The sequence below is a fragment of the Ranitomeya variabilis genome, chromosome 4 (assembly GCF_051348905.1).
Source record: "Ranitomeya variabilis isolate aRanVar5 chromosome 4, aRanVar5.hap1, whole genome shotgun sequence".
Taxonomy (NCBI): domain Eukaryota; kingdom Metazoa; phylum Chordata; class Amphibia; order Anura; family Dendrobatidae; genus Ranitomeya; species Ranitomeya variabilis.
Genome location: NC_135235.1, coordinates 236,158,546 through 236,186,532, shown reverse-complemented (window position 1 = coordinate 236,186,532; position 27,987 = coordinate 236,158,546). Strand labels below are relative to the sequence as shown.

Genomic DNA, 27,987 nt, shown 5'->3' with positions numbered 1-27,987 from the left:
TTCTTTTAAGTCCATTTTATATATGTTAATTATGTTTTTACGTTTGCTGTTGTGGCTCAGGTTTGGGGTTTCCCGATGTTTTGGGCCGATTCATCAAGTTGCAAATTTTTTTATTTTTTTTTAACACAAAAGTACTGCAGACCTTCCCGGGAGTGATTTTATCTACACTTGTTTTTTTTTTTTTGCAAATTTTAGCAGAATTTATGACTAAATAAAGGCTATTTGGCGCAATATTTAGAAACCATTTTGAAGAATTTGGTGCAAAAAAAAATATCAGTGAAAGCACAAGACAAAGAAATAAAAGTGACTTTGCAGTTTTCGCAGGTGATGATTTGATGATTTGGCCCATGGTGTATTAGGAAGATGGAGATGATGCGTTATTTCTATACATCCGTGCACACTGTAACCCCGGCATGTGCGGCTATGGCGACTCCGGCTGCCATTACTGTCCGGTACGTTCCTTGCACAATGTACACAGGTGCAGGGCGGCATAAGTGGCGGGTGCAGGTGATGTTACAGCTCAGGTATGAGCACCGCCCTGACTGACACATTGTAACGCACGAGGTGTGAGAAGAAAGCCGATTATTCATGCGACTGGTAAATCATTACCTTAAATGGGGCCTGGACACGGTACCGCCGTGGGCTCCAGTCCCAGCAGTTGGCGTCCGTCCCAGCGTCTGCAGTCACTGACAACAGCGAGAAGCCAGGACAACAACGCGCTCTGTTCTTTGTGATAATTGTCAGCTCTTCAGTAGCAGCATGGGCTTCATTCACCGCCTGTACAGCTGTGTATGCGCTGCCAAAACCAAGAGGGCGTCCAAAGCACACCACACCCGCACATCTCCACATTATGTCACTCTCTGTGGGATTTATCTCTAGCTTTGGCTAAAAATGGCTGTCGTGTGAATGAGGAATAAGTAACTGACGCTGAGGAACAGCGCAAAACCTTCTCTTAGTTCTGACGGTAAAAAGTAGTGGAGAGGCCTGAATGGTAGGCCGAACTGATGGAAACTGGCCTTGTTGCCCACAGCAACCAATCACAGCGCATCTCTCATTTCACAAGAGCAGCCTGAGGAATGAAAGGTGAGTTCTGATTGGTTGCTATGGACAACAAGGACAGTTCTGATAATTGAGGCCTAGTAGTGGATTAGGCCTCCATGTTTACATTCATTGCTGTTTTTCTTTTTTAACCCCTTAGTGACGAAGCCAAATTTTTGAAATCTGACCAGTGCCACTTTATGTGGTAATAACTCTGGAACGCTTCAGCAAATCCCAGTGATTTTGAGACTGTTTTTTCGTGACACATTACACTTTATGATAATGGTAAATTTAGGTTGATATGTTTTGTGTTTATTTATAAAAATATCAGAAATTTGAGAAAAATGTTAAAAAATTAGCAATTTTCAAACTTTAAGGGCTTGTTCACACTTTGCAGATTTTGCTGCGGATTTTTCCGCAGCGGATTTGGAAAAACCGCAGTGCAAAACTGCTGCGGTTTTCACTGCGGATTTTCCTGCGGTTTCTTCTGCGGATTCCTCTGCGGGTTTTCAACAGCACTTTCCTATTGGTGCATGTTGAAAACCGCTACGGAATCCGCAGAAAGAAGTGACATGCTCCTTCTTTTTTTCCGCAGCAATTCCGCGCGGTTTTTAAAGGGATTTTCCGCAATGTGGGCACAGCGGTTTTTGTTTTCCATAGGGTAACATTGTACTGTACCCTGCATGGAAAACTGCTGCGGATCCGCAGCGTCAAATCCGCTGCGGATCCGCAGCAAAAACCGCAAAGTGTGAACATAGCCTAAATGATTATCCCTTTAATCCAGATAGTCATACCACAGCAAAACATTAATAAATAACATTTCCCATATGTCTGCTTTACATCAGCACCATTTGTAAAATGTTATTTTATTTTGTTAGCATTTTAGGAGGTATAAAAATGTAGCAGTAATTTTTCATTTTTTCAAGGAAATTTACAAATTTATTTTTTTTAGGGACTTATACATGTTTGAAGTGACTTTAGGGGTCCCATATATTGCAAAACCCCCAAAAGTTATACCATTTTAAAAAGAGCACCCCCTGAGATATTGAAAACTGCTGTCGGGTAGTTTAGTAACCCTTCAGGTGCTTTTCAGGAATTAATGCGAAGTGGCATGACAGAAATGAAAATGTGTATTTTTACCACCTAAATGCCGCTAACTTCTGAACAGGTTATAACAGCCGTCAGACTCTAAGGCCGGCGTCACACTGGCGAGTTTTACAGACGTAAGAGCGCAGAAATTACGTCCGTAAAACTCGCAAAATAAACGGCACAATTATTCTCAATGGGGCTGCTCCTATCAGCCTATATTACGGTTCAGTATTATACGGCTTTCTACGGCCGTACAAAATCGCAGCATGCTGCGTTTGTCAGCGTATTGCGCAAAAAAATCGCCAATTAAAGTCTATGGGGGCGAGAAAAATACGGATTCCACACGGACCAGCAGTGTGACTTGCGAGAAATACGCAGCGGTGTTCTATAGAAAAGCCGGTAATTCAATTGCCGGCTCTTCATTTCTCCTGCACAAACCCGACAGGATATGAGACATGGTTTACATACAGTAAACCATCTCATATCCCCATTTTTTTTGCATATTCCACACTACTAATGTTAGTAGTGTGTATGTGCAAAATTTCAGCGCTGTAGCTGCTAAAATAAAGGGTTAAATGGCGGAAAAAATTGGCGTGAGCTCCCGCGCAATTTTCTCCGCCAGAATGGTAAAGCCAGTGACTGAGGGCAGATATTAATAGCCTAGAGAGGGTCCATGGTTATTGCCCCCCCCCGTGGCTAAAAACATCTGCCCCCAGCCACCCCAGAAAAGGCACATCTGGAAGATGCGCCTATTCTGGCACTTGGCCACTCTCTTCCCACTCCCTGTAGCGGTGGGATATGGGGTAATGAAGGGTTAATGCCACCTTGCTATTGTAAGGTGACATTAAGCCAGATTAATAATGGAGAGGCGTCAATTATGACACCTATCCATTATTAATCCAATTGTTTGAAAGGGTTAAAAAACACACACACACACACACACACACACATGATTTAAAAGTATTTTAATGAAATAAACACAGCGGTTGTAATAATTTATTGCTCTCTCAATCCATTTGCAGGCCCTCGCTTGGCAAAATAATAAACGCACAAGATACATACCTTCTGATGTCAGATCACGTCCCACGAGGTAAACCATCTGAAGGGGTTAACTAATATTACAGGCACGAGCTGCGATAAACCACTCGCTCGTGCCTGTAATCCCCCGGGTGCTGAAAGGAAAGCAGAGTGATCTACACTCACCGGCCACTTTATTAGGTACACCATGCTAGTAACGGGTTGGACCCCCTTTTGCCTTCAGAACTGCCTCAATTCTTCGTGGCATAGATTCAACAAGGTGCTGGAAGCATTCCTCAGAGATTTTGGTCCATATTGACATGATGGCATCACACAGTTGCCGCAGATTTGTCGGCTGCACATCCCAAAGATGCTCCATACAAGGCAGGATGGATCCATGCTTTCATGTTGTTTACGCCAAATTCTGACCCTACCATCCGAATGTCGCAGCAGAAATCGAGACTCATCAGACCAAGCAACGTTTTTCCAATCTTCTACTGTCCAATTTCGATGAGCTTGTACAAATTGTAGCCTCAGTTTCCTGTTCTTAGCTGAAAGGAGTGGTACCCGGTGTGGTCTTCTGCTGCTGTAGCCCATCTGCCTCAAAGTTCGACGCACTGTGCGTTCAGAGATGCTCTTAGGCCTACCTTGGTTGTAACGGGTGGCGATTTGAGTCACTGTTGCCTTTCTATCAGCTCGAACCAGTCTGCCCATTCTCCTCTGACCTCTGGCATCAACAAGGCATTTCCGCCCACAGAACTGCCGCTCACTGGATTTTTTTTCTTTTTCGGACCATTCTCTGTAAACCCTAGAGATGGTTGTGCGTGAAAATCCCAGTAGATCAGCAGTTTCTGAAATACTCAGACCAGCCCTTCTGGCACCAACAACCATGCCACGTTCAAAGGCACTCAAATCACCTTTCTTCCCCATACTGATGCTCGGTTTGAACTGCAGGAGATTGTCTTGACCATGTCTACATGCCTAAATGCACTGAGTTGCCGCCATGTGATTGGCTGATTAGAAATTAAGTGTTAACAAGAAGTTGGACAGGTGTACCTAATAAAGTGGCCAGTGAGTGTATACTTACATTGAGTCGCGGTGATGCGCCCCTGCTGGATGTTCTCATGAACTACAGCCTTGGAACTTTTTCCCACGCTCCAGGTCATATGAGGACATCCACCAGGGGGCGCATCACCGCGACTGAAGGAAATGTAGGTCAATGACCTACATTTCATTCATTCGCCGGGGATTACAGGCACGGAGCACAGCTGCATTTGCAGGGCTCCTGCTTGTAAATTATTTTAACCCCTTCAGATGGATTACATCGTGGGACATGACGGTTCAGCTGAGGGTATGTATCTTGTGCGTTTATTATTTTGCCAAGTGAGGGCCTGCAAATGGATTGAGAGAGCAATAAATTATTAAAACAACCGCTGTGTTTATTTCATTAAAATACTTTTAAATCATGTGTGTGAGTGTTTTTTAACCATTTCATACAATTGGATTAATAATGGATAGGTGTCATAATTGACGCCTCTCCATTATTAATCTGGCTTAATGTCACCTTACAATAGCAAGGTGGCATTAACCCTTCATTACCCCATATCCCACGGCTACACGGTAGTGGGAAGAGAGTGGCCAAGTGCCAGAATAGGCGCATCTTCCAGATGTGCCTTTTCTGGGGTGGCTTGGGGCAGATGTTTGTAGCCAGGGGGGGCCAATAACCATGGACCCTCTCCTGGCTATTAATATCTGCCCTCAGTCACTGGCTTTACCACTCTGGCGGAGAAAATTGCGCGGGAGCCCACGCCAATTTTTTCCGCCATTTAACCCTTTATTTTAGCAGCTACAGCGCTGAAATTTTGCACATACACACTACTAACATTAGTAGTGTGGAATATGCAAAAAAAAAGGGGATATGAGATGGTTTACTGTATGTAAACCATGTCTCATATCCTGTCGGGTTTGTGCAGGAGAAATGAAAAGCCGGCAATTGAATTACCGGCTGTTCACAGATATCGCGCTGAATGAAATCTAAATACAGAATATATATATATGTGTCTCAATGACATATATATATATATATATATATATATATATATATATATATATATATATACTGTATATATGTTTTCCCGAACATTTGAGCACATAAATCCATTAGATGTCGGTTTTGCAAGCCTGCGCGAAAATCTCGCAGTACGGATGCCATACGGATTACATACGGAGGATGCCATGCGCAAAATACGCTGACACACCCTGACTACGGATCAATATTTTGGGAAAATTTCTCCGTATTACGGCCGTAGTACGGACGTATAATACGTGGCGTATTGTCTTACGCCAAGTGTGACGCCGGCCTAAGGGCTGTCCCACACGTCCAGATAATTCCGGTACCGGAATAAATCGGTACCGGAGTTATCCGTGTCCGTGTGCCTGGGAACTCACGTAGGCCATACGTGCGGCACACGTGTGCCGCCCGTATGGCGAGTGGGTACCACACGGAGCGTGTGGTACCCACGCGTGTGGTACCCTGCATCGTGCTGAAGACGCGATTCATATGTTCCCTGCAGCAGCGTTTGCTGCAGAGAAAATATGAATAACAGTGTTTAAAATAAAGATCTATGTGTCCGCCGCCCTCCCACCCCCTGTGCGCCCCCCCCCCCCCCGCTGTTCTGAAAATACTTACCCGCCTCCCTCGCTGCTTCCTGGTCTGGCCGCGGCTTCTAGTGTATGCGGTCACGTGGGGCCGATCATTTACAGTCATGAATATGTGGCTCCACCTCCCATAGGGGCGGAGCCGACTATTCATGATTGTAAATGAGCGGCCCCACGTGACCGCATACAGTAGGAGGCGCGGGGCAGAGAGGAAGGAGTGACAGCCAACGTGGGAGCGGGTGAGTATTTTCAGGACAGCGGGGGGGCGCACAGGGGGTGGGGGGCGGCGGACACATAGATCTTTATTTTAAATACTATTATTCATATTTTCTCTGCAGCAAACGCTGCTGCAGGGAACATATGAATCGCGGCTTCAGCACCATGTGGGGGGGACAGCGCTTACTGTAGCGCTGTCTCCTGCACGCACACGGACCCCAGACGGAGAACGTCCGTGTGAGGTCCGTGTTTTACACGGACCCATTGACTCTATTGGGTCCGTGTAATACGTGCGCTCCCACGAACACTGACATGTCTCCGTGTTTGGCACACGGAGACACGGTCCGCAAAAAATCAATGACATCTGAACAGATGCATTGATTTTTATGGGTCTACGTGTGTCAGTGTCTCCGGTACGTGAGGAAACTGTCACCTCACGTACCGGAGCCACTGACGTGTGAAACCGGCCTAAGGCCGCTATTTGGTCGTGAATTGCCATGGCAAACATCAGGACCACACAGTCATGATCTGAGGACACCAATTGGGATATAGAGAAAGCCCCCACACTCTGTTAACCATTTATATGATGCAGTCACTATTGACAGCAGCATCTAAGGGGTTAAACAGATTTGGACAGAGCAAACACTGATCGTGGCTCATGCAGCAAGATGTCAGCTATAGTGTACAGCTGACATCTGTGGGATTGTTACCTGTATAGGGAGGCTATTCTCAAATATCTCAGATCAGTTAAAAGACGTATTGGCAGTCATTAAGGGGTTAATGTAATTTTTGACTTACTATGTACCATATAAATGTATGTTACCTCACAAAAAAAATGACCCCTACTGTAAATTTCCCTGATAACTGTAGTTGTTTTTATGGCACCTGTTGTCGAATGGCGACAACATTTATAATAACGGTCCAGCACTCTTACTTCAGTTTTGATGATGTAAAACCTTTAAAAAAAAAAAAAAGTGCACAAAACAATAAGGCTTTGTGCACACGTAGCGGATTTTGCTGCGGATCCGCAGCAGTTTTCCATGCGATGTACAGTACCATGTAAACGTATGGAAAACAAAATCCGCAGTGCACATGCTGCATAAAAAAACGCGCGGAAACTGCAGGTTACATTCCGCAGCATGTCAATTCTTTGCGTGGATTCCGCAGCGTTTTACACCTGCTCCATAATAGGAATCCGCAGGGGTAAAACCACTGTTGAAAACAGCACAAAAAACGTGGTAATTCCGCGATAAATCCGCTGTAAAATGCAGGGCGTTTTACCTCTGGATTTTTAGATATCTGCACTGAAAAATACGCGGCAGATTCCGCAACGTGTGCACGTAGCCTTTAAAATCTCTCCAAAATTGGCTTGCAGCAGGGCCGGACTGGCCATTGGGCACTTCTGGCAAATGCCAGAAGGGCCGGTGGCAGTAGTTGGCCACTCGCCAGCGTCGAGTCGCCCCCCCCCGCCAGCGCCGCTGCATTCAACTATACTGGCGTCTATGACGCCGGTACAGTTGAATGCAATGATGGAGAGAGTGTCCGCTGTCGCTCCCTCTCCCATCATTCCCCGCTCTGCCTCTGACACTGCGGGTGCGCATTGACGTCATATCATCGTGTACCTGCTGTGTGTCGGGAGGGCAGACTGCAGCTGCTGAGACAGGAGCCGGGAGCCGCGCGGGGCACGAGGAGAGTGGTTTTTTTAAAAAAATATATCAATGAGTGATAACTGGATTGTGGGGCTATTGGGGGTGCTGTATTACGTTCTATGGGGGCTGTGCTGTATTACATTCAATGGGGGGATTTATTACATTCCATTGGGGCTGGCTGCATTACATTCTATGGGGGCTGGCTGCATTACATTCTATGGGGGCTGGCTGCATTACTGTAATAATTATAGGGGATAGCTCAGGAGACTCTTTGCGTGGAACAAGACAACTACAGGACACAGTTTTATAAGTGGTAAAGTCTATATTATCACACGGTGATTCAAACAGGTGCAGAGAGAAACTCAAGTCCACAACACTTGGTGCAAATATCAAATGCAGCTCAGCAGTCTATAGGAAACTTCAGAGGAAAATGCAATCACGCAGAAAGTCTATGAAGCACAATTATTCTTGAGGATACTTGACACGAATAAGTCCATGCTTAGTCCAAAACACAGATAGATATGTTTATAAGGCAGTTCAAACAATATCTTAGCTCAACCAGGGAGGTCTGGGTAACAGTCTCAGGTTCTTGCAAAGCAGCAACAGCTTACATGTCCAGCAAATGCAGATGGAAGTAAACAGGAGCAACAGATGAAGGAGGATTACTGGAACTGGTGTATGCAGCAGGAACTCAGAGCAGAGTAGCAGGATAACCCCACAGGTTCACAGGAGCAGGTATATAGCCAGGGAGTCACCAGAGATCAAGAGCTGGATGCAAGGCAGAATACTCTAGCACAGACTGAAGGCTGGGGTGGAATTTTATAGCAGGAAGACACAGTGCACATGAGACCAAAGACGCCATCTTGGAAACGGGCTGTAATGCACAAAAAGGTAATAAAAAATGTTCAGAGTCCTGACAATTACATTCTATTGAGGCTGTGTTGTATTACATTCTATGGGGGCTGTGTTGTATTACATTCTATGGGGGCTGGCTGCATTACATTCTATGGGGGCTGTGCTGTATTACATTTTATGGGGGCTGTGCTGCATTACATTCTATGGGGGCTGTGCTGCATTACATTCTATGGGGGCAGTGTTGTATTTCATTCTATGGGGGCTGTGTTGTATTACATTCTATGGGGGCTGGCTGCATTACATTCTATGGGGGCTGGCTGCATTACATTCTATGGGGGGCTGTATTACATTCTATTGGGGAGGGCTGTATTACATTCTATGGCTGAGGGCTGTATTACATTCTATGGGGGGCTGTATTAAATTCTATGGGGGGTCTGTATTACATTCTCTGGGGGCTACATTATATTCTATGGAGGGCTGTATTATATTCTATGGGGAGGTGGGCTGTATTACATTCTATGGGGAGCTGTATTATATTCTATGGGGGGCTGTATTACATTCTCTGGGGGCTACATTTTATTCTATTGGGGCTGTATTATATTCTATGAGGGGTGATTGCATCATACTCTATGAGGGGGCTACATTATATTCTATGGGGAGCTGCATTATACTATATGAGGAGGGCTGCATTGTATTCTATGGAGGGGCTACATTATATTCTATGGGGGGCTGCATTATGCTCTATGAGGGGGCTACCATATATTATATATGCAGGGGCTGCATTATACTATATGAGGGGCTGCATTATATTCTCTGGGGGTTACATTATACTCAGGGGGCTACAATATATTCTGTGGGGTGGCTGCATTATGCTCTGGGGTGGAATCATTATACTATATGTGGGCTGCATTATACTGTATTGAGGACTATAGGGAATACATTATACTATATGAAGAACTATGGGGTGCATTATACTATGGGAAGTGAATTGTACTACATGGATGACAATGGTGGGGCATTATACTATATGGAGCACTATGAGGAATGTATTATACTAGTTTGAGGACTATGAGGAGTGTATTATACTATATAGAGGACTGAGGAGTGTATTATACTATATGGAGGACTGAGTAGTGTATTATACTATATGGAGGACTGAGGAGTGTATTATACTACATGGAGGACTATGAGGAGTGTATTATACTATATGGAGGACTATGATGAGTGTATTATACTATATGGAGGACTGAGGAGTGTATTATACTACATGGAGGACTATGAGGAGTGTATTATACTATATGGAGGACTGAGGAGTGTATTATACTATATGGAGGACTGAGGAGTGTATTATACTATATGGAGGACTATGAGGAGTGTATTATACTATATGGAGGACTGAGGAGTGTATTATACTATATGGAGGACTGAGGAGTGTATTATACTACATGGAGGACTATGATGAGTGTATTATACTATATGGAGGACTGAGGAGTGTATTATACTATATGGAGGACTGAGGAGTGTATTATACTATATGGAGGACTGAGGAGTATATTATACTACAAGAAGGACTATGAGGAGTGTATTATACTATATGGAGGAGGAGGAGTGTATTCTACTATATGGAGGACTGAGGAGTGTATTATACTATATGGAGGATTGAGGTGCACATTATAATATATATGGATAATATATGGAGGACTATGGGGTGTATTATACTAAACAAGCAAAATGCAGAGTGATTGGATTGTTTATGTGCGAACAGAAATCTTTGTTCTCAGCAGCACATCGCTGGTATAAACTGTAGATGTTCTGCTGATAACATGATACTGTATGGGGACAGATTGATCTAATTGTGATTGTTCTGTTCCCTTCATTCTTTCTCAGCTGGTGTAAAGAGGCCGGGAAACAAGCGAGCGACTTCAGTATTGTCGATCACACTCATTTAGTGGCCTGAGATCAGCGCATGTAAATAAAGCAGAAATGCTTCGCAGGGAGATCAGGCAATGATGATGACAGTTGTAGTTAGCACCCGGCGCCTGGGAATAGCGCTAACCCTACTGCTTTTCTCAGCCGCCAGAGCATTTAATTCTGGTATGTGTAATGATTTTTAGGGTTGATTTCAGCTGCGTAATGTCAGCTGCTATCAATCCCTGTTGTAAGTAATGGAGAGGTGTCTATCAGACATCCCTACTACTAGCCCAGACCTGGCGAGACCCAGCGACTCTGAAGAGCAGTGACGGTAGTAACAATACCAGCTCTCCACAGTCGCCGAGCTCAGTGCAAGACCCGGAATATCTGAAGAGCGGTGACGTTACTGCTGTCACCGTTCTTCAGAGTCATCGGGTCTCGTGCTGCGCAGCGGAACCAAAAGTGGCTGTAGGCAAAGTTTATGGAGCATCAGAATGAGGTTCCATAGCCTTTGGTCATCTCAATCCCTTCATTATCTATGAGATCCAGTTATGTAGGTAAAGTAGCAGCTTTTCTTGGTAATACAACTAAAAGCCAAAAATAGGACTGAGCTGTAATGCTGGATACAGCTGTGATTATATGTTATATAGTCGTGTTACACTCCCCTCACTTCTTGTAACCTACAAGTGTACAAAGATATTATACAGTCACCATGTGACAAGTGGGCCTGTGTAACTTCAAATGCCAGGGCTGAATTTTAGTCCCAGTCTGGCCCTGGCTTGCAGTGATAAGTAAATCATGCGCCGTGCATTTTTACCTTAACTTTTTTCAGCTGGTGAATGCAACAACAAATCTTTTTTTTGTTCTACTTTGAAAAAAGCGTAAAAATCAGCGTTCGGCTTTACTGCAAGTTGTAGACTTTTGGCCTTGTGATTTTTATTTTTTAAGTGTCCATAAAACACATTGCAAATCAGAGGTTAATTGCATCCATGAGCCGCGGAGAAAAACCACAAGTGCAATTATAAGAAGAACCTCATCTAATAATTAAGAGAGGTGTCCAATTAATAGCCCCGAGACCACTGACCAAAATACATGATCTTACTATTATATTCTCATCTGATTCCTGGTCCTGACAACCGGCCTGTATGTCCCGTGCTAGCGGTTGTCAGCCCCGCCCCTGTGTGGTGACATCGCCGCTATAATCTGGGCTTGTATAATTAGCTGTGGACTGCACCCTTGTTGCTCCGGTAGCGGCGGTTACTTGCTGTATCTTCCTGGATGAATGGATTTTTTTTTAATTACTTTAATTAAGTTGGGAAATCTTTGATTGTTTTATTACCTAAGTTTATATCCCGGGGCGATATTATTGGCGGCGTCCCCTCTTTATGTAATGCAGGAGTGTCTAATCAAAATATAATTACTTGTACTGTACAGAATCATCGCTACATCTGCAGCAGGAGGCGGCCGCCACGTGACGGGAACATCGCCTTCTAAGGAAGATGGAGAATTCTTAGCCAAAGATAAAAGATCAATAAGGAAAACAAGCAGCGGCCTCACGTTGGATGGTAAGATGCACCCCGGCCATTATGTACAAAAGACCATAGAAATCCTAAGTGTAGTATGAAATGGTGCCATGAATTGCCTAACACTCCCATACAGTTACCTAAATACCAATTCAATTCAGTTCTGAAATAATACCATCACACTTTTGTTTTATCTAATGCCATCAGGAAGTGTTAAAATATTGCCCGACGACGCTAAAATAATACCACCATACAATGACCATTAACAACTCTATATAATGCTCATATAACACCACCGTGCTGCTTTGTAATAATAGCGCTGTACAGTGTTCAAACAAAATCAAACAGAACTTAAATAATACTACCATGCAGTATTAAAATAATACCATATAGTGCTAAAAGACACTAACATACAGTGCACTAAAATCACTATCATACAGAGCTGAAATAAAATCACCTTTATACTGTACTCCAACAATACCAAACCATACCCCCCAAAAAACTACTGTACAGTATTTAGATAACACCAATATACGGTGCCCAAATAACACCACCACATAGGGCTCACATAACACTACTATGCACCACTCAAATAACACCAAACCATACCCCAAAAAACTACTGTTCGGTGTTCAAATAACACCACCGCATAGTGCTCACACAACACTACTATATAGTACTCAAATAACACCTCTGTACAGTGCTCAAATAACTCTACTATATAGTACTCAAATAACACCACTGTACAATGCTCAAATAACACCAAACCATACCCCAAAAAACTACTGTTGTGTTCAAATAACACCACCGCATAGTACTCACACAACACTACTATATAGTACTCAAACACCTCCGTACAGTGTTCAAATAATTCTACTATATAGTACTCAAATACCACCGTACAGTGCTCAAATAACTCTACTATATAGTACTCAAATAACACCAAACCATACCCCAAAAATCTACTGACCAGTGCTCAAACACCATCATAAAGTGCCCAAATAACACTACTATACAGTACTCAAATTACACCACCGTACAGTGCCCAAATAACACCTCCGTACAGTGCTCGAATAACATAACACTACTATATAGTACTCAAATAACACCAAACCATACCCCCAAAAAACTACTATACAGTGCTCAAATAACACTGCATAGTGCTCACACAACACTACTATATAGTACTCAAACAACACCTCCGTACAGTGCTCAAATAACTCTACTATATAGTACTCAAATTACACCACCGTACAATGCCCAAATAACACCTCCGTACAGTGCTCGAATAACAACACTACTATATAGTACTCAAATAACACCAAACCATACCCCCCAAACAACTACTATACAGTGCTCACACAACACTATTATATAGTACTCAAATAACGTACAGTACTCAAACACCACAACACCGTGCCCAAAAAGCACCCTCCATAGAGTGCTCAAACACCACCACCATACTGTGCCCAAATAAATAATCCCACCACCATACAGATGTACTGTGTGTAACGTTACAGATCGCACACCCTAAAGGGCTTGTTCACTTCTGTATTAAAAAAAAAAATCCTGTAAAAATTATATCTTGGTGTGATAATCGGGCCGAGAGATTTCTAAAGCCTCATTTACATAGTGCTTTTTTTTTTCTTGTGTTTTTTAACAAAGTTGCAGTTTGTCAATTTTTTTCAATAAAAAAAAAAAAATCACAGAAAATACATTAAAAAATGCACTTTCTGCTGTGGTTTTTTGGCTATATTTTTTTTCTGCATGAGAAATACACACACACAAAAAAAGAAGCCATGTGAGCACATACCCTTATACAAACCCCATTTCTAATCACAGGAAGAGATTTTTCACCCCGATTATTTATTCAGCCATGTTTTTTTATTTTTTTATTCAGTGTCTGAGAAAATGTTAGCCACCAATTGTATCTCCAGATCTTCACGTGCAGCGCTGTGAGCATTTCATGGACGTAATTATTATTCCTGGGTTTATAGGTCTGGGGCGACTCACTGTCAGTAAGCACAGACTCGGCGGCTGATTATTGTCGGGCCCATCAGACCCAGCCAGGGCGGCCCGAGGCCTCTGTAGAGAACATCATCCCCCCGCGGAGTCCTGCCCCGTATATGTATATGTATGTATATATATATATATATATATATATATATATATATTTATATATATATATATATATATATATTACTGCCAGCTGCGTCCCCAACAGCGAGACAATGAATTAGAGAATGACATTAATAGAAGAGACGGATAATCAGCAGTGACTCAACATGAAATGGACGCGGAAACGTGTTTTACTGACGGGTCAGGTGACTTCATGGAGATTTTATTACTCTGCCCTGAAATAATGGCCCTGTTCACATTACAACCGGGCCGCACACTAGTGACTGCATCAGTAACAGGATATGGATCAACGGAGCCCTTCACTCTAACGATGGAGATGGAGTCCATGCTCCACATCACCTCATACAACAAGATCCCCAGGTTATACCGGCTGTACATATATCACTATATACAGGGGATGCCCAGGTTATACCGGCTGTATATATATCACTATATGAAGGCGATGCCCAGGTTATACCGGCTGTACATATATCACTATAGACAGGCGATGCCCAGGTTATACCGGCTGTACATATATCACTATATACAGGCGATGCCCAGGTTATACCGGCTGTACATATATAACTACCGTATATACAGGAGATGCCAGGTTATACTGGCTGTACATATATCATTATATACAGGAGATGCCCAGGTTATACCGGCTGTACATATATATGTACAGCCGGTATAACCTGGGCATCTCCTGTGTGTATATGTATATATATATATATATATATATATATATATATATATATATATATATATATATATATATATACACACACATACATACACACACACAGGAGATGCCCAGGTTATACTGGCTGTACATATATCATTATATACAGGAGATGCCCAGGTTATACCAGCTGTACAAATACCATTATATACAGAAGATGCCCAGGTTATACTGGATGTACATAATTATATACAGGAGATGCCCAGGTTATACCGGCTGTACATATACCATTATATACAGGAGATGCCCGGGTTATAGCAGCTGTACATATATAATTATATACAGGAGATGCCCAGGTTATACCAGCTGTACATACAGTTATATGAAAAAGTTTGGGCACCCCTATTAATCTTAAGCTTAGTGTTTTATAAAAATTGTTTTTTTTTGCAACAGCTATTTCATTTTCATATACCTAATAACTGTTGGACACAGTAATGTTTCTGCCTTGAAATGAGGTTTATTGTACTAACAGAAAATGTGCAATCTGCATTCAAACAAAATTTGACAGGTGCATAAGTATGGGCACCTCACCAGAAAAGTGACATTAATATTTAGCAGATCCTCCTTTTGCAAAAATAACAACCTCTAGTAGCTTCCTGTGGCTTTTAATGAGATCCTGGATGAAGGTATTTTTGACCATTCCTCTTTACAAAACAATTCAAGTTCAGTTAAGTTTGATGGTCGCCGAGCATGGACAGCCCTCTTCAAATGATCCCACAGATGTTCAATGATATTCAGGTCTGGGGACTGGGATGGCCATTCCAGAACAGTGTAATTGTTCCTCTGCATGAATGCCTGAGTAGATTTGGAGCGGTGTTTTGGATCATTGTCTTGCTGAAAGATCCATCCCCTGCGTAACTTCAACTTTGTCACTGAATCATGAACATTATTGTCAAGAATCTGCTGATACTGAGAGGAATCCATGCGTCCCTCAACTTTAACAAGATTCCCGGTGCCTGCATTGGCCACACAGCCCCAAAGCATGATGGAACCTCCACCAAATTTGACTGTGGGTAGCAAGTGTTTTTCTTGGAATGCTGTGTTTTTTTCCACGCATAACGCCTTTTTGTATGACCAAACAACTCAATTTTGGTTTCATCAGTCGACAAGACCTTCTTCCAGAAAGAAATTGGCTTCTCCAAATGTGCTTTTGCATACCTCAGCCGACTGTTTGTGGCGTGCTTGCAGAAATGGCTTCTTTCCCATCATTCTCAGCTTCTCCTTGTGCAAAGTGCGTTGTATAGTTGACCGATGCACAGTGATACCATCTGCAGCAAGTTGATGCTGCAGCTCTCTGGAGGTGGTCTGAGGATTGTCCTTGACCATTCTTCTTCTCTGCCTTTCTGATGTTTTTCTTGGCCTGCCACTTCTGGCCTTAACAAGAACTGTACCTGTGTTCTTCCATTTCCTTACTATGTTCCTCACAGTGGAAATTGACAGGTTAAATCTCTGAGACAGCTTTTTGTATCCTTCCCCTGAACAACTATGTTGAATAATCTTTGTTTTCAGATCATTTGACAGTTGTTTTGAGGAACCCATGATGCCACTCTTCAGAGGAGATTCAAACAGGAGAACAACTTGCAAGTGGCCACTTTAAGTAGCTTTTCTCATGATTGCATACACCTGGCTATGAAGTTCAAAGCTCAATGAGGTTACAAAACCAAAAAAAGTGCTTTAGTAAGTCAGTAAAAAGTAGGTAGGAGTATTTAAAACAAGAAAATGATAAGGGTGCCCATACTTATGCACCTGTCAAATTTTGTTTGAATGCAGATTGCACATTTTCTGTTAGTACAATAAACCTCATTTCAAGGCAGAAACATTACTGTGTCCAACAGTTATTAGATATATGAAACTGAAATAGCTGTTGCAAAAAAAAAACAACAATTTTTATAAAACATTAAGCTTAAGATTAATAGGGGTGCCCAAACTTTTTCATATAACTGTATATTATTATATACAGGAGATGCCCAGGTTATACCATCTGTACATATATTATTATATACAGGAGATACCCAGGTTATACCGGCTGTACATACGGTATATAATTATATACAGGAGATACCCGGGTTATACTGGCTGTACATAATTATATATAGGATGCGCCCAGGTTATACCAGCTGTACATATACCATTATATACAGGAGATGCCCGGGTTATAGCAGCATGGTGGGATTTGTTGGGCTGCAGCTGTACAGTGGTCCCCACAGCGCCTGCGGTTTGTTTTGTCGGCTGCATCGTGTGCAGGATTTTTAGATCACATTGCGCCACGTTAATACTTTAATGATATTATTAATTATTCACTGTTGATGCCAGGGATTTGCCACGGCTGGGACCAGCTGCGGGGGACACACCTGAGGCACGGCATGCAGAACATGGAGAAACACAAGGAAAAGCTCATGGCTCGCAGCGCAGGCTCGGGACATGTGCAGACTCCGCGCTCCGCTCTTTTCTCAGGACTCGGGTTGTTTTTGTTATTATACATGAACTGATCGGCGTCTTCTATCATCTCACCGGCGATATGCCAGATACCAGCATAATAGAACCAATATGTCAGGTCTGTGGCCGATTATTTACTATTCTTTTTAAAGTCACCTTTCTTTTTGTTTCATGTTCACTTTTTTTCTCTGCACCAAACGCCTCAAAATAGTTCCCACCGTCCATAAAGCTGTGCACAATAAAACAATGCTCTATATTTGTATCTTTCTGTTTTGCAGATTTTTAGAGCAAAGTGTCGCACGTTCAGCTAAAATGTAGAAAAATGGCTGCAAAAAAAATTCAGAAACGTATAAAATCAATTCAGGGGGAGAACAGAGAACATTTGTGAAAAACTTTGAAAACTTTTTCCTTTTGAAAAGTTTCAAACTGTGACTCAGCCGAAATCATCTAGAAACCCTAAAACCCCGTTCACGGTGGTGAACATAAAAACCAAAGCAAAACACCAAAAACTCAATAAAAAATATAAACTTAAATGGAGCTCCAGATTTACCTGAGCACTGTGAACCCCGAGAATCTGCCAGGGGGCTGCAGAAAAATCGTGAGGTTCCCCATCAGTGAAGTACAGATAGGTCAGTGACTGTGATGGACCCACAGTATAGGACAGAAATACAGTACAGGTCATCCATACAGTACCAGACCCACATACAGTACATGACAGCCATACAGTACAGGACCCACGTACAGTACATGACAGCCATACAATACAGGACATCCATACAGTTCAGGACCCACATACAGTACAGGACCCCCACAGTACATGACCCACCTACAATACAGGACATCCATACAGTACAGGACCCCCATACAGTACAGGACATCCATACAGTACATGACCCACCTACAATACAGGACATCCATACAGTACAGGACCCACATAAAGTACATGACCACCATACTGTACAGGACCCCCATACAGCACAACAGCCATACAGTACATCCATACAGTACAGGACCCACATAAAGTACATGACCACCATACTGTACAGGACCCACATAAAGTACATGACCATACTGTACAGGACCCCCATACAGTACAACAGCCATACAGTACAGGACATCCATACAGTACAGGACCCACATAAAGTACATGACCACCATATTGTATAGGACCTCCATACAGTACATGACCACCATTCTGTACAGAACCCCCACAGTACAGGACATCCATACAGTACATGACCCACCTACAATACGGGACATCAATACAGTACAGGACCCACATACAGTACATCCATACAGTACAGGACCCCCATACAGTACAGGACATCCATACAGTACATGACCCACCTACAGTACAGGACAGCCATACAGTACTGAACCCACGTACAGTACAGGACCCCCATACAGTACAGGACTTTCATACTGTACAGGACCCCCATACAGTACGACAGCCAAACAGTACAGGACATCTATACAGTACATGACCCACCTACAAAACAGGACATCCATACAGTACAGGAGCCACATAAAGTACATGACCACCATACTGTACAGGACCCCCATACAGTACATAATGTAACCAGAGTTGGCATCTCTATCCCCGGTAGTCTGGGACGACCCTGTACCATCAGTCGCCTGCAGTGCCCATGGTGTCAGAGGTAGCAGGTATTACTGTCGCTCCATTATCACACAGGATCCTCCAGCATTTATAAGTGTAAATATATGATGAGCAGAGACACAATGTAGCGGATGACACATCCCATAAAGCAGTAACACACGTGATAATTAGCGCTCGGACCTGTCAGTTGGGTCACTGACTCACCGATGTCCAGTTGAGGACGCTCAGCTCCCTCAGTGACAGAGGGTGATTTCATCAGGTGGCGTTGCCTGCAGGTCGCAGATTTTGCCGCCGTCATCAGCATTTATTTCGAGACATTGATTGAGAAACGCCGGGTGGAGCGTCTGTTGCTCTTGGACGTTTTGGGCTGAGAGCGAATCTATTTAGACATGTGTCACATTGTTCTATCATTCACATCTCCTAACATGAGGTCAGCAGCCGGAGTGGCCGCCCGATACCGCAGCTGCTGCTTCTCTTCTTCTCTGCCATAAGCCCAAGTCCTGTCTGACAATCTGGTTACATTGTAACAACTAAATTATCTCAGACAACTCAAGCTGAGACAATTGGGTTATTCAGGACTTGACAGCGCCACCCCCATCTACAGGTTGTGTCTGGTATTGCAGCTCATTAAAGCAACAGGCCGTCGTAAGGAGGGAGCAGACATTTTTCACGCTAGATACGAGATGTTTTCTTGGGTGTTTTTGCAGAAAGTCTGAACCCTCCAGGGGTGCACTTAGATGTGGCACTTTCATTACAGAACAAGCAGCCAGTGTCTGGATTATCTGTGGGCTTTGGCCACCCCGAGGCGGTCTGCAGGGTCCTCGCTGTCTGCACACGTCTCTTGGCCGCAGATCATAAGACACAGCGAGGAGGTTTAGGTTTTCAAGATGTCAGTGTGGGTAATAGCGTACGGGAAAGCTGGGTGACGACTGCTGGTACGGTCATGCTGGTAGTCACCCAGCTTTCCCAGGAACAGATGGGATGCGTCATTCACAGATTTGGCATATAGGCGGCATCAGGTCTGACTAATGAGGGTTTATCCTGGCAGAGGACGTGCCCGATGCCGCCCACAGCGGTGAAGCAGATTCAGGAACACTCCTGCCCGTCGGCTCCGCTGCCATCCACTAATTACTTTGTTTCAATGGTAATCACTTCCAAATCCGAACCAATAAGAAGTTTTGCAAATTTCCTACCCACTTTGTATCCCAACTCCTCAGCGTTACCAAGATCTCTGCTTGCAGTCAGTAGGAACAATGGTTTATACCCAGGACCCGTCATCTCTTTCTGAGCAGATTCTCCACTTTGTTACAATGTATCCAAGTCTGGACAATCATCTGTCAGCAGCGCGGATCCCTCTCTGCTCAGTTTGCTACAGTGTATCAGTGCAGGAAAAACATTTAAGGATTTATGATGAGATTTTATTATTTTATCAAGCAGACAACGACTAGTTACATATAATATTGTTGGCCGAGGAGGTGATCTGCCCCGACCGAAGTGCCGAGCCTGCTCTCCAGCACGACACTGGACGGTCTCCGCCTCATTCAGATTGTCACAAGTGGAAATGATTGGGGTCTCCGCTGACACACTTGGAGCTACACACGAGGCCGCCTCGTGGTTGTCACGTGATGGGAGACGCTGGGCGTTTTTCCGCATGCAGTTTTGTCTTTGGTGGGCTGTAAATTTCATGCATTCAGGGGGGAAGGTAAGAGACAGTCCAGTTCCTCCTGAGATTTTCGTCGGCATTAGAGTCCCAAATCCACAAAAACGCACCCAAAACAAAAGAAAAAAAACCCCCACACAAATAGCGGCCGATTCTAAAACTCAAGATATAAAAGTGTATATATATGACCGGAGAAATGTGCGGCAGCGGCCGATGGTGACGGGATAAACGCGCTTCAAGCCTTTCCCCTCCCAGAAACACAAGATGGAGGAAAACCACACATTACTGCAAGAGCCGGGGAGGAACGTGGAGCGCCCCCACACCAAGAGCTGAGGGGTCAGGGAACAGAGTTCAGGAGATCCTTCAGGAACTGCTCAGGGTCGTCGACTTCTGATAAAAGCCCTGAAAAGAAGGAAAAAACAAAAAAACAAATTCAGAAGTAAAATAAAAAGTTCCACAACTTTCTACTGTACTTTGTGGTTCAGCTCCTTAATATCCAGATCTCTAAAACTTATTATCTAATGCCCTCACAGCTGAGGGTTTATTACAGTGTATCCAGTCTAGACGATCCTCTGCTACACGAGCAGGACTGCGGACTGACACAGTGTAACAAAGCATCAGGACAAGTGAGGTCTGCGCTGTGTATAGGTTTAGGATTAGCACTGCCGTACACTTCACTCTCAGGTAATTACAGCAAGCAGAGATCTTGGAAGTGGCGAGGTCCACCATTAGGATTGGACACGGAGAGCAGTTACTCACCAGCGACGTCCATGAACTCGGAGAAGGACTCTACGGGCATGAACTCGTCCTGGAAGGTCTTCAGGGCCCGGTCTGCCGCCTCGTAGATGGGCATGTCATTGAGCCGGATGTAATCTGCCAGGGAGTAGGACCAGCCGCCCTCCGTGTTACTGTTTGGTACCTTCTGCGAGACAAAAACGCAGGAGATGATGCAGCGAACCACAGGACAATCCCTTTAAGAGTCGAAGATCCTCCCTGGAAGTTACTCGGAGACGAAGTTTGTGACTTGTAATAGTGATGGCTTATCCACTAATCAGTAAGTGCCCGATTCTGGACACCACGGCCATTCAGATGAATGGAGGGGCCCTTTAATTGTCTACCCAAGGACAGAGCCCTACGGCTGCTTGTGGCTGTGCCAGGTACTGCAGATCCCTCCTATTCACTACGGACACCTTTTGAAAATATTTCTCAAGATCTCCTGGGGCAAATGCTGTGGTGTGTGGAAATTACAGGGCAGCACTAAGACGAGCCCTCGGGGAGATGCTTTAAAGTCCTGAGATGTCTGGTAAGCTCAATGTCAGCAGGCAGCGTGCGAGCCGACCATAGTGTTTACAGTGGAGCTGATCCAAAACCATACGTACAGCACCAACGTAAAGGGACACTACGTTCTGCTGGTCAGCAGCGAGGAGTCAGAGCCCTATAAAGTCTTCACCCCCTTTAAAGAAGCCATCTGGAACAGGTGTCACTTAAAGGGGCTCTATACATATGTGTCTGCGTCTTGTAGTGTTACCTTGAACATGTTGTAGATTAGGTCCACCAAGGCCCAGAAGAGGAGGCTGGAGCGATACATGGGGTATTCCTTCACCGATTTGTCTGTTAATCTATGGAGGGACAACAGAGAAAGTGACGCTGATCCTCCGGCTCTGATCAGCGGCGGCCATACATCTGCAAACTAATATGTTGCTCTACATGGCCTTTAACAAGCAGCATCCCGGCCCCCCAAACTGATATGTCCCAAATACATAATGGACGGGACCAATGTACAACTCCCTGAATCGTGCACTGCAGCCTAAGCATCTAGCTACTTTATTAATTGTAGAGAGTCATTAACAAAGTCACCTTCCCTGTCTGATGTGTGACTACAGAGCGAGACGTCGGCCCGGCACGGACTCGCCCAGTGCTGGAATCTCAGCCATGTCGCTGCTCCTGGGCCGGCCCGCGCTCCAGTATAACCACATTTTTCATGGGTGCCTGCTGCGGCCTCTGTGCAGCACTAACCCGGCCCTCGGGGACATGCCTCAGTCCTGAGACGTCCTGTAAGCTCAATGTCAACAGGCAGCGTGCGAGCCGATCATAGGCAGGCGCCTCTTGTACACATACTACGACATGCCCGGCTCCGGGGGTGAAGAGCCGTGGACAGTGGATGCACCGACAGTAACGTGCTCCGGGCATGGCCCCGATAATTGGCAGCTTACAGAGCCGGGCCCTACAGTCCAGAGCTATAAGGTGCTGCTCTTCCATCAGCCCCGAGATCGGTGCAGTATCCGTGGTACACGCTGATGACCCCGCTCCCGTACCTGTTTGCTCCGCTGGGTGGCACCGCCCGCACGTGGCTGATGACCAGCAGCCTGCGCAGCACTTCTATGCGGATGGTTTTCCACTTCTCTGTAGGAAGCAGGTGCAGCGCGAGCACCGTGAAGTAATGGGGCCCGTCCACCTCCAAGGCACTTTCCACCCACTTCTCTTTCGGCTGTTCTAGGAAATTCTGGACATTTTTCTCTTCGCGGGATATGGCCCGGGTTCTGAAACACCCAAGTAAACGACATGAAGTGGTTAATGAGAGGTATCTGCAACTTCAGGGAATGGAAGATCCCGTTTTACACATAGATACTGGAAATTCTGCCTGCGGACACAGCTGAGGGTTTGCTACAAGGTGTTAGTCCAGGATATAACACAATCTCTATCAACTCGCTGCATGCTCACATTAGTCCCCAGCTAGCCCCGGCATGGCACCTCACTGCACGCTCACACTATCCCCCAACCAGCCCCAGTATGGCACCTCACAGCACGCACTATCCTCCCACCAACTCCAGTATGGCGCCTCGCTGCACGCTCACAATATCCCCCTGCCAGCCTCATTATGGCGTCTTGCTGCACGCTCACACTTTCCTCCTGCCAGCCTCAGTATGGCTCCTCACTGAATTGCTTTTATTACCTCCCTAACAGCCCCAGTATGGCGCCTCACTGTATGCTTTTACTACTTCCCCACCAGCCCCAGTATGGCACCTCACTGCATGCTTTTACCACCTCCCTACCAGCCCCAGTATAGTGCCTCGCTACTTCATTGTACCATTTCTCCACCAACCCCACATGGCGCTGCGTGTGCAGCTGGGATACGTACGTGTTCAGCACATACAGCACGGTGTGGATGATGTAGGGGATGAGATGGATGTTGCTCTCCCTTCCCCCTCCCCCTGTATCAGAACTGAATGATTGCTCGTTAGCAAATCTCAGGAACAGCAGCTTCAGGTCGTGGATGTTGAGTTGGTAGGTGGGCTCCCGCTGCCCCGTACACTCCTGGAGGTAAGTATTGTGCCTGCGGGGGAGATGGAGGTGCCGTTGTGCACAGTTAGATTGTGTGGGGTCATCACTTGTTATCAGTGGCTGCAGACATGTGGATATCTCACCTCGCCAAACACGTGGCAAATGCAGACTCCGGCACGTGGGGGCCCCAGACAGGCAGCAGGCCGTTACACTTCGTATTGGCGTTCTGCAGAGCAGCGCTCTCCCATTCCTCCCGACCACGAGCTAATCTGCAGAGCGAGAACCCCAATATACTTACAGTCAGGACGACGTTCACCCCCATAGCCCCCCATGACGGAAGGATGACGCTACCTCACTGCTGCCAGGTGACAGTCGTAGTGAACGATGTTGAAGTGGGAGACGGTGCTGTACCCCTGTTGCTTGCGGGGCTTATTCTCCGCTTCCTCCAGCGACACCCTCTTGGTAAACGTGTAGATTCCCAGCACTTTGGTTGGCTAAAAAAAAATAAAATAAAAGGTTTTCTGAACCTCAGATCTTAAAGGGTTTTCTAGTCAAGTCTTAAAGGGGCAGGGACAACCTCAGATCATGGGGCCCCACTAGGGCATGGACGGAGATGGTGTACCTGGAACTTGTACCCCTCTCTGCAGATGCAGCAGGTCAGTCCGGGCTCCTCAATCAGTTCTTCCATCTGCTTCAGAAGAGCAGTCTTCGTCACCACCTGACCCTTCTCATTGGTCTGGAGGAGAAAGGAATAATCTTATGTACAAGCATCGGAGCAGCATTCACTTCCCTGCAGAAAGGACATCCCCCAGCATTCCCTGCACTGGAGATTCACATTCTAAAAGTAATTTAATGGGGCTGTTCACACAAAGCAAAATTTGGTGAAGAGCCTGCCGACTCAATGTAGGCCGCAGCGCCAGGAAACTTCCACTGATGTCCTGCTTAAAGTCACCTGACCGCTGCTGCCAATCAAAGTTCGCAGCGATCCAGCAGCTGAAAAAATGGTGATGTCTCCACTTTCGGACCCTGTGCAGACCAAGGTTTTTGTTTTGCCTAGACAACCCCTTTAAGAAATACCTCCTCTGGCCACCCACTCCTCCATTACAGGAGCTCCGTTACGCTGTCAGGGGAGAGGCCTGTCCACAACCTTGCTGACTATTTCCAATAAGGACCAGCAGGATTGTGAATCAGCTATATGAAGGACGGACTGTGGGAATGGCACCCCCATCACCCGCTTACAGTCATGCCCAGGGTCCCCAGCGCCTTCTGTCTCATGGCCATGGCCATACGCTTCTTCTCGGCCCGAGTCTCCTTCCTGGCTGCGTCGATCTTCATGTTGACGTCAGGGTGCTCTCGCAGGGCTTCTAGCAGGTTTTCTGCGAGGGTCCCGATCCCCTCGTCGCTGGACACCTGCTCCAGCTTGTGAAGGTTCGTGATGGAGTCTGTGCCGATGAGCGCCTGCTGGATAAAGGAGAGGATGAGGAGTGAAGGGCGGACAGAACACAGAACCATCCGCTCCTGACATACTCTGTGCTGCTGAATACTTAACCCTCTGTGACCCCCCACAAGATCAGCATATTCTAATCCTGAGATACTCTGTGTTCATCATCAGTACACTTATGGATGGATAATCCGGCAGTGGTGAGGATGGCCGGGCAGGACCCTGCGTGCAGTTGTGGAGGGTCAGAGCTCTCACCTGTGTGGGTAGATGCTGTGTGGCCAATCCTCTTAGTAACCGCAAAATAAAGGGAAGAGCGGGCCGCGAGAGGAACTTCTTCCAGATATCCGCGTCCAAGCTGCGGGGAAGCACAGGTGTGAAGAGACTTCAGCAAGAACCCAACAGTGCACACAGACCAAAACCCTCTCTCCTTTACCCCATCCTGGATGTCTCACAGCTGAGGGATCGTTACAATGTATTCACCGGTAAGATGAATCAAATCAATGGATGATTAACTGGACACATTGCAGCAGACCTTCAGCTGCGGGAAGTTTTCGGTCTCTCCCTAAAACAAGACTGTGGAGTCCCGTCTGAACGCAGCAGTTGGACCCCCATGTTTATGAGAGGGGGCCGTGATGTCTGTTACTGATCGGAGGGAGGATGGGGGGGGTCTTACTTCTTGGCACTAGGGATGTGTATCTTCATGTAGTCCAGGGCGTTTTGAGTGATCCCTTTCTGCAGGATGAGGTCCTTCAGCTGGTGGCCGTTGCTGTTATTCTTAATGCCGGCGGCGATTTTACAGAAACAGTCCAGGAACACCTTGTCATCGGTGCAATGCTCGTCGTCATACCTGGGAGAGAGGACGGGATTACTTCCAGCACTGGGGGTCGCATCTAATGTGGCAAAAGACTGATAACAGAGAACACTAGACTGTATATTCAGATGTAAGAGAAAGTAAAACTTTAGATTTTTTATTAGAGGACAGGACAATTTTGCAGGATGAGCCCCCCCGCCCCATAAGTGAGGACGGGGTCCAGTCATTGAGGCTTACTTGTCAAAGGTGCAGTACGGCTTGAAGCGATCCACCAGGATCTGCATCTTCTCCATCTCTCCGAACGACAGGTACGGGATTATGCGCAGCAGGCCCTGCAGCACGCTGGGGTTGGAGCGGACAAACGTGCTGTTGATCTGATCGAGGAGCATGACCAGCTGGTCCTTATCCCCGGTCAGTAGAAGGTTCCCCTGCGGAGAAGATGGAGGACATAACATTACACCTGCTACAGAATAGGGCAAGTGCTCCCATCACTGCCGTCATACACCCCCTACACCACAAGAGGGCGACAAGGCTGCTGCAGACCTCCACAGTGTCAGTCATGGCAGTGCCCCCTAGTGGCTCCGCACCAGCACTACAAGGAGATCAACCTCATCTTTATCTTGGATTTTAGCAGTTCCTTCCCACAATGGATCAGACCGATGGTATATCCCAACAATGGCAAGAAACGGGGGTAGGAATTAATTGGGGGGGGGGGGGCTAAATTGTGCGGCGTCACCTTGTCCTCGCTTAACGGCTCAGCATTGGACTCGTCCAGGATGATCTCCATGATACTCAGGACCTGCTCGGCTACAGCGGCCCCGCCGCTATCTTTGCTCTCCTGTTCTGCCACCAGCGCCTGAAGAAGAGACCAGATATAAGACCCTACAAACAAGGCGGCGGTGGGCCGAGCAATGGTTCAGCTGCTCATTCAGCTCTCTCCATACACAGGAGTTCACGATCCTTCTCCCCCGACAGGAGAGGTCCGCGGCCCCCCATACACAGAGAGGTCTGCCAAGCCCCTCAATATCAGGATTGGCAGACAGTCTCGTGTATGGGGGGGCTATACACTGGACTTACCAGGTTCAGGGTCCCCAGCATCACATTCAGAGTGTTCATTTCGGGCTTCACCAGCTGCTGACGATTCACCTTAACCTTGACGCAGTAGCTGAAAAGCTTTAGAAGAACCTGCAGAGGACGACAACACGTGTAACTGGCAGCCCAATGTAAGTAACGACAAGCGCCAGATCAAAACCAATGGCTCCGACTTACCGTAAGAAGATGGCGACCCTGCTTGAAGTCCTTGATACCGGCCAGACGATTCAGCATGCACTCCAGTCCTCCGCACTGCGCCATCACCCCCGCCATCTTGTACACTTCCTCCTCATCCTCTTCCTCATCTAATAAATGCACAAGAAAGGACAGTGGCAAAACGCTAACTGGTGGATAAACCCTTCCCTAACTGTCCCTCTATAAGGGTCACCTGTGGTGGAGTCCAAAGACTCAATGAATTCTTCTGTTGCATCCCCCAGAAGACCCCTCATTCTGTAAATTATTCTCATTGGTTCCCCCTGAAATAAGAGCACACAATACATAAGTCTGTCAGGGCATGCTGGGAGTTGTAGTTTTGCTATAGATGGAAAGCGGCAGGCCAAGGAGGGATTTAAAAAAAAAAAAAAAAAACTGCACAGAAACTTGCTCCAGGATGAAAGGTGTCCTTCAGGATTACGAGGACATGGAGACCCCCTTTTAAACAGGCTGTGCGCTATTACAGTTCCACCCCATGTTCTGCAATGGAGCCCAGCTGCAATTCCAGACAAAGATCCCAGCAAATATGGACGACTAATAAGACGCAAAACAAAAAAATCGTAGGGTGTAAGGACTGTAACAAAACCTAACAACATCCTGCTATAATGGACGAAAAGA

The 27,987-nt window shown here is 45.7% G+C and overlaps 2 protein-coding genes across 16 annotated transcripts in view; one reads left to right on the top strand and one right to left on the bottom strand.

The window, feature by feature from the left end:
* Positions 1-330: 330 nt before the first annotated feature.
* LOC143770579 (uncharacterized) lies at positions 331-17,543 on the top strand. 3 transcript variants are annotated; one of them, XM_077260337.1, is made up of 3 exons: positions 331-452; positions 11,868-11,998; positions 17,130-17,543. In XM_077260337.1, exons 1-3 carry the CDS (start codon positions 364-366, stop codon positions 17,303-17,305), a joined length of 396 nt encoding a protein of 131 aa, XP_077116452.1. In that variant the 5' UTR covers positions 331-363; the 3' UTR covers positions 17,306-17,543. The 3 variants fall into 3 exon arrangements, 1 of the variants encoding a protein (XP_077116452.1); XR_013214666.1 differs by lacking the exon at positions 331-452 and adding an exon at positions 491-597; XR_013214667.1 differs by lacking the exon at positions 331-452 and adding an exon at positions 616-964.
* Positions 17,544-20,274: 2,731 nt separating this feature from the next.
* UBR4 (ubiquitin protein ligase E3 component n-recognin 4) overlaps positions 20,275-27,987 on the bottom strand; it is a 56,829-nt gene continuing 49,116 nt past the window's right edge. For 8 of the 13 annotated variants that reach the window (XM_077260322.1, XM_077260325.1, XM_077260328.1 and 5 more), the window contains 16 exons: positions 27,545-27,632; positions 27,334-27,461; positions 27,142-27,249; positions 26,801-26,920; positions 26,302-26,492; positions 25,927-26,100; positions 25,509-25,608; positions 25,052-25,273; positions 24,435-24,548; positions 24,164-24,306; positions 23,956-24,081; positions 23,670-23,864; positions 22,846-23,070; positions 22,059-22,149; positions 21,290-21,452; positions 20,275-20,932 (listed from right to left, as the gene is read on the bottom strand). In XM_077260322.1, coding sequence (XP_077116437.1) covers positions 20,868-20,932; positions 21,290-21,452; positions 22,059-22,149; positions 22,846-23,070; positions 23,670-23,864; positions 23,956-24,081; positions 24,164-24,306; positions 24,435-24,548; positions 25,052-25,273; positions 25,509-25,608; positions 25,927-26,100; positions 26,302-26,492; positions 26,801-26,920; positions 27,142-27,249; positions 27,334-27,461; positions 27,545-27,632 — 2,253 coding nt within the window. In that variant the 3' untranslated portion in view covers positions 20,275-20,867. The remainder of the gene's footprint in view (positions 20,933-21,289; positions 21,453-22,058; positions 22,150-22,845; positions 23,071-23,669; positions 23,865-23,955; positions 24,082-24,163; positions 24,307-24,434; positions 24,549-25,051; positions 25,274-25,508; positions 25,609-25,926; positions 26,101-26,301; positions 26,493-26,800; positions 26,921-27,141; positions 27,250-27,333; positions 27,462-27,544; positions 27,633-27,987) is intronic. The other 5 variants (XM_077260323.1, XM_077260327.1, XM_077260331.1 and 2 more) reach the window with 1 other exon arrangement.